Genomic DNA, 9633 nt, shown 5'->3' with positions numbered 1-9633 from the left:
GTGAAACCGCATATGAAAACAGCGGCACAAGGTATAGCAAAGGATGTTGTGGGGCGTGTTTCAAATGCTGTTATGAATAAAATGAATAGAGGTCCACAAGAGGGCTCTGGTGTTGTTTATATCAGTAACAAGAGAAAACCAAAAAGGAAGCGTCAAGTTACTTTTCCACCAATTTCATCACAATTCGTAAGCAAAAAGGTGATACACAGACCCAAAAAGAAACAGAAAACATCAAGACGCTCAGTGGATGACATCTTTTAGAAATACTGATCAAAATATGGCTTTCATACACAACGGATCATTAGAATGTACCAAATCAGAACTCGACATATTTCAAATACAGCCAACACAATCGGATATAGAAAAATCACTGTATGTTGAAATACAGCCACTCACAGCTATAACTGAAAATGCACCCCTGGAATTTTATATAGCAGGGAGCGGCGATCATTATTTTGACCTGAACAACATTTTGATGTATATAACTTGTAAAATAGTCAAACAAGATAATACAGCGCCGCCTGCTGCAGCACGCGTTAGCCTCATCAACTATCCACTAGCCACGTTGTTTAACCAAGTCGATGTTACATTAGGAGACAGACTCATCTCACAATCAAATAACCTATACGCTTACCGGTCGTACATTGAAACAATTCTCAACTACAGCTCAGATGCTTTATCCACACAATTTACAGCAGGATTGTTTTATAAAGATGCCGCAGGGTTACACGATAAGTTTGAACTAGATGGTGATGGTTTTGTAAAGAGAGCACGTATGTTAGAGCATGGTAAAACTATTGAATTGCTAGGTCACCTACATAGTGATCTGTTTTTCCAAGAAAAAATGTTATTGAATGGACTCGATCTGAAAATAAAACTTATAAGGAATAAAGATGCTTTTTCTATTATGAGCGCTGAAGCAGAACAGTATAAAGTTCAAATTTTAAACGCCTCTCTTTTTGTCAAAAGAGTGCAGATATCTCCGGCTGTACGCATAGGCCATGTACAAGGACTGTTAACAGGAAATGCAAAATACGCTTTGGACAGAGTCGGTTTAAAGGTCTATTCCGTGGCCTCCGGCTCACGTGTCTGCAATCAGGAAAATGTATTTCTTGGACAACTACCAAAAACCGTTGTTATTGGATTTGTTGATAATGATGCTTTCTCTGGCGCTTATGACAAGAATCCCTTATGTTTCAAACATAACTATGTGAATTTTGCAGCCTTGTATCTGGATGGTGAACAAATACCAACAAAACCTTTTCAACCAGACTTTGAAAATGGAAACGCTATACGTGAATACATATCATTAGTCAACATTGCTGGGAAACAAAATTCTGATGCTGGAATCCTCATTAATAGAGAGGAGTATGTACGTGATTACACACTTTTTGCCTTTGATTTGTCACCGGATCAAGAGTGTGGTTCGCACTACTCTCTTATACGCAGTGGTAATCTCAGAGCTGAATCCGATTTTCAAGACCGCTTGAGAAAACAATTAATATGATTATTTATAGTGTATTTGATAATATTATTGAAATTAATCAAAGAAGAGAAGTCTTGTACGATTATCTATAAACAAAGATGAACACTTTGGAAATAACAAGAATCCTAACCAAAGATCCTTATACACGTTCAGTGTTTCACGGTGTATACCCTTGTGATTTATTACCAGACTAAGAAATAGACCTATAGGTTTTATTATTAACACAGACCCTTCCCCACGTGCTGGTGAACATTTTGTAGCAATTTATTTCGATCAAAGGGGTGTTGGTTATTTTTTTGATTCGTATGGAATCTCACCATACAACAACATGTTTCCTAAATCATTTTTAAAGTTTTTAAAAAGGAATACAACACGGATAGTATTTCAGAATAAACAGATACAAGATACATTCTCTGTGGTGTGTGGTCAATATTGTATTTTTTTATGAATTGTATGTCTAAGGGTATGAGTTTTGATAAAGTACTCAATTTCTTTTCATCAGACTTAAAAAAGAATGATAAAATAGTCTCGCAATATGTACAACGTTGTAAATTAAATTTGAGAATAAATCCTTTCTGCAATGAATATGTACAAACATGTAGAAGCTGTTATAACTTAGAAGTATCGGTATCCTACAGCGCTGCGTTTGGTGACCTCTTGCTCCTGTCTAGTGTGGGTTCCCCAAGTGCCCACTGAGTTAGTAGAATATGAAAGAATAAATAGATAGGAGCGCCAAAAAATAGGCAGGGTCTTATGTGATTGATAATTGCAGTTTTGATGCTAGACCCTGGGTTAGGGTAGTATATATTAGGTGTTTTAGAAAAAATTCTTATGTGGAATCAGGTGTTATAAGGATAGATTTAGAAGTTAGGTATGATGTATTTAACAAAGAGTATTTATTACAATTTGCACAAAATATCATACAATAAAAACAACCGGGTATAATTCACAGAGTATTATATGGTTAAAACAATTAAATACATGGATCCATGTTAATAAAACCCTATTACATATAAATGTGTCCTAAAAATTGATTAAAAACGAATATGGCTGTCTGGATGCAGAGTATTGTGAGTCTCACATATACAGTATAATGATGATGTCGTATGAGTGACCTCCCTCGTATCGTAAGCACAACAATTGTGATGAAGAAAGTGCAATAGTACTAGTATACCAAGAAGATGTGAACGTTGTGAAAAAAATTATGTATAAAAATATTTAGAAACAGTCTCCAAAAAAGAGATCTACAAAAGCAATTATAGTTAGCATGTGAATAAAATCGGATGTGATCCACAAAAACATATATGTGTATATCAAAAACAAATCGCAAACAAATCGCCAAAAAAAAGTTATTCTATAAAAATATTGGAAAAAAGTGATGAAAAAAAAAACTTTTGTGAACAACAGGTGTGTACTCAAACTAGTTGGTGTGATTGGAACGTTTAAAAAGTCATTGTTGGAGGTGTGGAGATTCCTGAATTTCAGTCCATTGGTATAATGATCCTTTTGAGATCCTTTGTTTATAATCCTAAAAAAGCATTAGAAGTCCTAAAAAATGTTGGAGATCCAAAAGTGTAAAAATATCCAAAAGTGGATATTTTTAAATAAACACAGACACTTTTTTCACAAACAAAATACTTTAAGCTTTATTAACAATTAAGATAAAAACAATTCCATAATGAATATTATACCTCAATGTATAAAATCATGTATTTTCCATGTATTAATACATTTTCATTATTTTACATATTTGTTATGGTGTCATTTTTTTATATAAACATGGATACATTTTAAGCTTTACAAACTCAACCATGTTGAAGGATTAAAAAGCGATTTTGGTCTTTTTTTTTTTAAAACGATTTTTATTGAAGTCCGGTGGCTTCCTTCGTTGGTGGGTGGGAGCAGTACCGGGAGGCGGGTGGCGGCCATCGATGGCCCTGGAGATGTGCAGGGGGCGGGATCGTGGGTGGGGATGTCCGGGGGCGCGCACGGGCACGCGCACGTGCACGATAGGGAGGGGGCGGGCGCGTGCACGGGGAGGGAGCGGGTGGGAATGCTGCACTACAGAAAATATTATTGGTAATAGGATAGGTAATCAAGTTTATACCACTGAAATTTTTTTTAAAAAAAAAGCTAAATCAGGGGGTGTTGGGTTAGTATGTGGGAGGGAAGCTACACTACAGAAAAAAAAACTGTGAAAAAAAACCCCAGAAAACATTTTTTCTGCAAACTGGGTACTGGCAGATAGCTGCCAGTACCCAAGATGGCCCCCAAAAAGTCAGAGGGGGACGTTTAGAGAGGTGTTTGGGGGGTATCAGGGAGGTTGGGGGATAAGGGGGATACTACACAGCAGCATATGTAAATATGCTATACAATTTAAAAAAAACAACAACAAAGATTCCCTTTATTTTTGTACTGGCAGACTTATTGCCAGTACTTAAGATGGCGGGGACAATTGTGGGGTGGGGGAGGGAAGGGAGCTGTTTGGGAGGGATCAGGGGGTGTGATGTGTCAGATGGGAGGCTGATCTCTACACTAAAGCTAAAATTAACCCTGCAAGCTCCCTACAAGCTACCTAATTAACTGCTAATCACTGCTAGCCATAATACACGTGTGATGCGCAGCGACATTTAGCGGCCTTCTAATTACCAAAAAGCAATGCCAAAGACATATATGTCTGCTATTTCTGAACAAAGGGGATCCCAGAGAAGCATTTACAGCCATTTGTGCCATAATTGCACAAGCTGCTTGTAAATGATTTCAGTGAGAAACCTAAAATTGTGAAAAATATTACGTTTTTTTTAATTTGATCGCATATGGCGGTGAAATGGTGGCATGAAATATACCAAAATGGGCCTAGATCAATACTTTGGGTTGTCTACTACACTAAATTAAAGCTAAAATTAACCCTAGAAGCTCCCTACATGCTTCCTAATTAACCCCTTCACTGCTGGGCATAATACACGTGTGGTGCGCAGTGGCATTTAGCGCCCTTCTAATTACCAAAAAGCAACAACAAAAGCCATACATGTCTGCTATTTCTGAACAAAGGGGATCCCAGAGAAGAATTTACAACCATTTATGCCATAATTGCACAAGTTGTTTGTAAATAATTTCAGTGAGAAACCTAAAGTTTGTGAACAAAATTGTGAAAAAGTGAACATTTTTTTTTATTTGATCGCATTTGGCGGTGAAATGGTGGCATGAAATATACCAAAATGGGCCTAGGTCAATACTTTGGGATGTCTACTAAATAAAAATATATACATGTCAATGGATATTCAGGGATTCCTGAAAGATATTAGTGTCCCAATGTAACTAGCGCTAATTTTTAAAAAAAGTGGTTTGGAAATAGCAAAGTGCTACTTGTATTTATGGCCCTATAACTTGCAAAAAAAAGCAAAGAACATGTAAACATTGGGTATTTCTAAACTCAGGACAAAATTTAGAAACTATTTAGCATGGGTGTTTTTTGGTGGTTGTAGATGTGTAACAGATTTTGGGGGTCAAAGTTAGAAAAAGTGTGTTTTTTTCCATTTTTTTCTCATATTATATAATTTTTTTATAGTTAATTATAAGATATGATGAAAATAATGGTATCTTTAGAAAGTCCATTTAATGGCGAGAAAAACTGTATATAATGTGTGTGGGTACAGTAAATGAGTAAGAAGAAAATTACAGCTAAACACAAACACCGCAGAAATGTAAAAATAGCCTTGGTCCCAAACGGACAGAAAATGGAAAAGTGCTGTGGTCATTAAGGGGTTAAATATAAAATATATAACAGTACTTAGAGTAAATTGTCTTAGGGTCAGGGCCAGTAGGCCTAAATGTGTGGTAATAATTAATGAGTTAGGTTTTCCTCTAAACTACCTAGAGGAGAAATGAGGGGTTGCATTTATGATCTTCCCTTGGAGCATGCGCCTATGAGAGCCTACTAGAAGGGATTTGAATCTATATTACACTTACCATGACTGAAATCTATGCCTCTATAAAGCAAGAGAGGAGCTACCCATTCGACATTATCTAGAGGCCATAGTTAATTGCACTCAACATATAAATGAATAGTATATATCTTTTCATAGTAGGCTTTTAAACCATACATCATCATAAAGAATACAATGTCAACAGTAAGCTTTGTAAAGCTAGGTAACTCTGTTTAGTGATAACTAAATATAGCATTTGTCACATTAGGACAGTAAAATAAAAGAGCGTAATTATTGAAGTAAGAAGGGTCCTAGCAAGACCTCATTGAACTATATTGCATCAATAACTATACATAAATATAGGAGAGGTAAATAAGAGATTAAACTATAAAATGGTAGAGGGTTATGGATATCTTATGGGGAAGGATCTGGATGGTCCACCATTTTATCAGAGTAAGGTATGGTGTAATGCAGATTTAACATTAGCCTTTCTCTAACTATAGTAGCCTAAATAGAAGAAACCATCCCAGCTTAGCTGTAAATGGCTATACCATGTACTTATCCCATAAGCAGTAAAAGTGTCAAGATCATACAGAAATATAAAACAGAACCTCATAGAAAAACTAGACATTAAACTTTATAGGCAGACGTTTCCCATTTGTACTCAGCACTAGTAATCTATTAACTATGTTACTCAAGCTAGGGGTAACTATGGGGGTAAAGATTAGGGTTAGTGCTATAGTTAGTATAGTAACAGGAACTATTTGGAAGGTGATCCTTCTGCTAAGATGGCTACAGTGTGTGGGAGGAACTAGAGCAATACATAATGTTATACTATAAGGTACAAAGCAAATTAAGGTCTCAATGTCCCAGAGCAGTCATTTACATTCTAGTTAATAAAAAACAAACAAAAAAAAACTAGTTATTAGGAAGAAGAATACAAATAAAATTAAGCATCTGTTATAAAGGTAATATAGAGTGCAGACATTTGCATCAGAAACTCTAGAAACAGTATTCAATAGGATAAGGGGTTCACTGAACTTATGTTGCCAGGGGAGGCTAACAATCAACCTTAAGACATCTAGAAAGTACTTCAGTAGGCTAAACCTTCATATACTAAAACTTATTGCATAATCCCCTAGAATGCTATATATTATAGAGGGCTCCTAACTTATTATATTGGGCTAAATATGCCAACATAAAGAGCAAATAACAATAAGTGGTTAGTCATAACAAGAATAGTCTCAACATGTCACAGAGGGACACTCCAAGTAAGGAAAATTGCATGTCGCCGTTATTAAAGAGTAAGGGGAATATATAGTAGACATTATTAAAGACTGCAAAATGAGTCTATCAGGGGTGGGGAAGTAGCGAAATAACCAGGCGTCTATGTGAAGACCTTCATGCAAAGTAAAACATAAACTTCGCACTCTTGAAAACTCAAATATGCATCAGATAAACAGAAGCTACTATAAAGGTATGATACATAAAGGTTTACAGTAGCAGCTTTACAATGTCAAGTAAATGTGTGTCACTAACGTCAGGAGTATACAGCATGAACCAAAAAAACAGATAAGAAAATATTCAACAGACTATTAACAATGTCGTGTATAATAGATACAGATTGCAGGGTTATGGGAACAGACAAATCAGGCTAACAAGTCATCATGAAACGTAAAACCAAATTACAGTCACAACAAGAGTACTTCCAGGTTTTATATAAATACAAACAAGTCCTGACATATCCGCAATACATGACTTATGTGGTCTTTATACCCTATGCGACTCAGGTCCCATCTAACCGATCCCAACCCTGCAAATACTATAATAAAGATCTGTATGAAGCGCCCTATGAAACTTCATATTTCTCAAGCCACAGGGCAAAAATGACTCTCTCCCACTGCACCTTCCGTAGGTATCTTTGAAACAGTCTGCTGTAGGAAATTCAAAGAAGGGGCAGAGAGGCTCAGAGTTTTTACTCGTTAAAACATATAGACTGTCTGTAGAAATAATAGAGTCAGGTATCTTCCTTTCCATCTTTGAGTACAAGACAGTAGTATAAACCACACGCTGTACAGATTCTCCACTGTCCGTGATAATGGCCGCTATCTTACCCAGCTCTCTCAAACCGCTATGTCTGTCTTCAGTCTGTGCGTGTATGTCCAGCAAAAGTCGGGTCCTGAACGCAAGACGCTCCCTCTCCTGAGCACCAACATCCGTTCTCACCGATACTGCCCGACAATCTGCCTCATCGCAACTTCCCATGGGTCCGCCAGGGCCATATGGAACACAGGAGTCTCCGGTGAGTACGTCTTCATCTGTCAGACGATCCTCCGCTTGTGTGAACATCCCTGAACAGATTTCACTCAACTGTAGTTGGAGGCTGCAGAAGTAATCCGCCATTAGCCGTGAGACATGTCTTTCCCAAGCTTCAATCGCCTCACTGACATGTGCTGTATATGAACGACTTAAGTTGTTTGCCGGTTGCATTTTTCTATGCGTCAGAGCTCACTGTGCTGGGCCTCACTTTCCAGCTCTTATTTCTGCTAAAATCCTCTACTCCTGTCACAATCTGACTGTCAATGTCAGTTATATTGAGCCCCTAATGGTTGCTGAGTACCAGAGTGAACTTTGGCTCATAATAATGCAATTTTTGTGCGATCATGTATAGAGCTTATGATGCTTGCGACCAGTCCGTTCAGCGGTTGGCTCCACCCCCCGATTTTGGTCTTTTCTTCTGCATCAGGTAACCCTGAGGTAAATAGCCCCCTGGTGGGTGTTGTAGGTAATGGTAAAATATCATGTTGCGGTAATGTCTCTGGTAAATGGGTAACATCCCTAATCTCCATTTTTAGATGATCAAAGGTATCCCGGTTTCTAACATTACCAACAACAGACGTTGGAATATTCAGTTCAGCCATAGCTTTCATAAAAGTCTCCCAACCTTGCGGTGTTTTGCGCATGGTCACGTTGTGACTTTGTGTAGCGCAATGTATTAAGTCTAGTATGTTTGAACCAATGATTCTTTGGTTCTTGTAAATAAACTCCCCATTATCATTACAACTAGTTATATCTTTGGCTTGTGCCATTTTAGAAAGAAGTAGTTCAGCATTTTTCTTAAACCGGTCATGCACATTGTTAACAACCTCATGAAATATTCTATCACCTTTTTCAAAGGATGTATCAGTTGCGTTATGATCGGTACGGGTAGATTCTCCCGGGGGCATTAATAGGGTTAACACAGAGTTTTCTCTAGCGTCTTGCTTTGCATACACCAAATATTTCTGTAATACGGCGTTGTACTTTTTTATTTTCACATCCTCTGGTAAATCAAAATTATTTAATATTTCACCTATTTCAACATCCAAACGGTTTGTCACAGCCCTGCGAATGTCTACCTCATTTTGTTGTGGTTGTTGTAAGCAGTCCAACTGTTGTTTTGGGACAAGATACATTTTCTTTGCACTCTCCATCAGCTCTTAGTAAAGAGGGATGTAAGTATAGGAATAGCAAATACTAAAAGAGGCGCTAAAAATCCACCCCTCTGTGTCACCAAAATATTCTTTTTACCCAGAGCAACTGCTTTATTACTAAGTGTTTTTATAATTTTCCGCCACTTTTTAAGGTGCCCTTTCTGTTGCTGTGTCAAAGGCAATCTACCTTTAAGAATGTTCAGGGCTATTTCACATATAGAGGCGATTAAATCATTAGAGGCACCGTGTAAAATAGTCTTTCTTTGTTGTGGTGTTGCACGTCTTAATGTTTTTAAAACCTTCCAATTACGGATTAGTCTGCTAGACATGTTTACACACGCTAATGGTTGACAATGTATGACCAATAGATTAAAATGTTCCCTTTTTAAATCAGATTTTTTTAAAAACGTATGTGGCGGGTATATCAGGTGGAAAGAGACCGGTTCTTAAACGGTACTCATCGGGTGTAGCGGTTCTTAAGTCTACTAATAAATAACCATATGGTAATCGTGTAGCATCTTCAAAAGCTTCTAAAAAGAAATGTGACTTACCCAGGTACATTTGTTTTGCCAAAGTTTTGATTTGTAACTTATCCCATTGGTTTTTAAAGAGAACCATATAGTTTGTGTTTAGTGTGATAGTTCTGTTTTTTTTACCCTGGCAAAACACATTTTGTACAAGATACATAATACTCAGATTTCTGTGATGCACTTATTTTGTAAAAGCTTTCTCAATTTCACAACTATCA

General features: G+C 37.1%; 1 protein-coding gene across 1 annotated transcript; it reads left to right on the top strand.

Moving 5' to 3' along the window:
* Nucleotides 1–277: 277 nt before the first annotated feature.
* Nucleotides 278–1507, top strand: LOC128666855 (uncharacterized protein F54H12.2-like). Its single transcript, XM_053721659.1, has one exon. It carries the CDS (start codon nt 278–280, stop codon nt 1505–1507), a length of 1230 nt encoding a protein of 409 aa, XP_053577634.1.
* Nucleotides 1508–9633: the final 8126 nt, after the last annotated feature.

The sequence above is a fragment of the Bombina bombina genome, chromosome 1 (assembly GCF_027579735.1).
Source record: "Bombina bombina isolate aBomBom1 chromosome 1, aBomBom1.pri, whole genome shotgun sequence".
NCBI lineage: Eukaryota > Metazoa > Chordata > Amphibia > Anura > Bombinatoridae > Bombina > Bombina bombina.
Note: the sequence above shows the minus strand (reverse complement) of the source record. Positions and strands in the feature narration are given on the sequence as shown.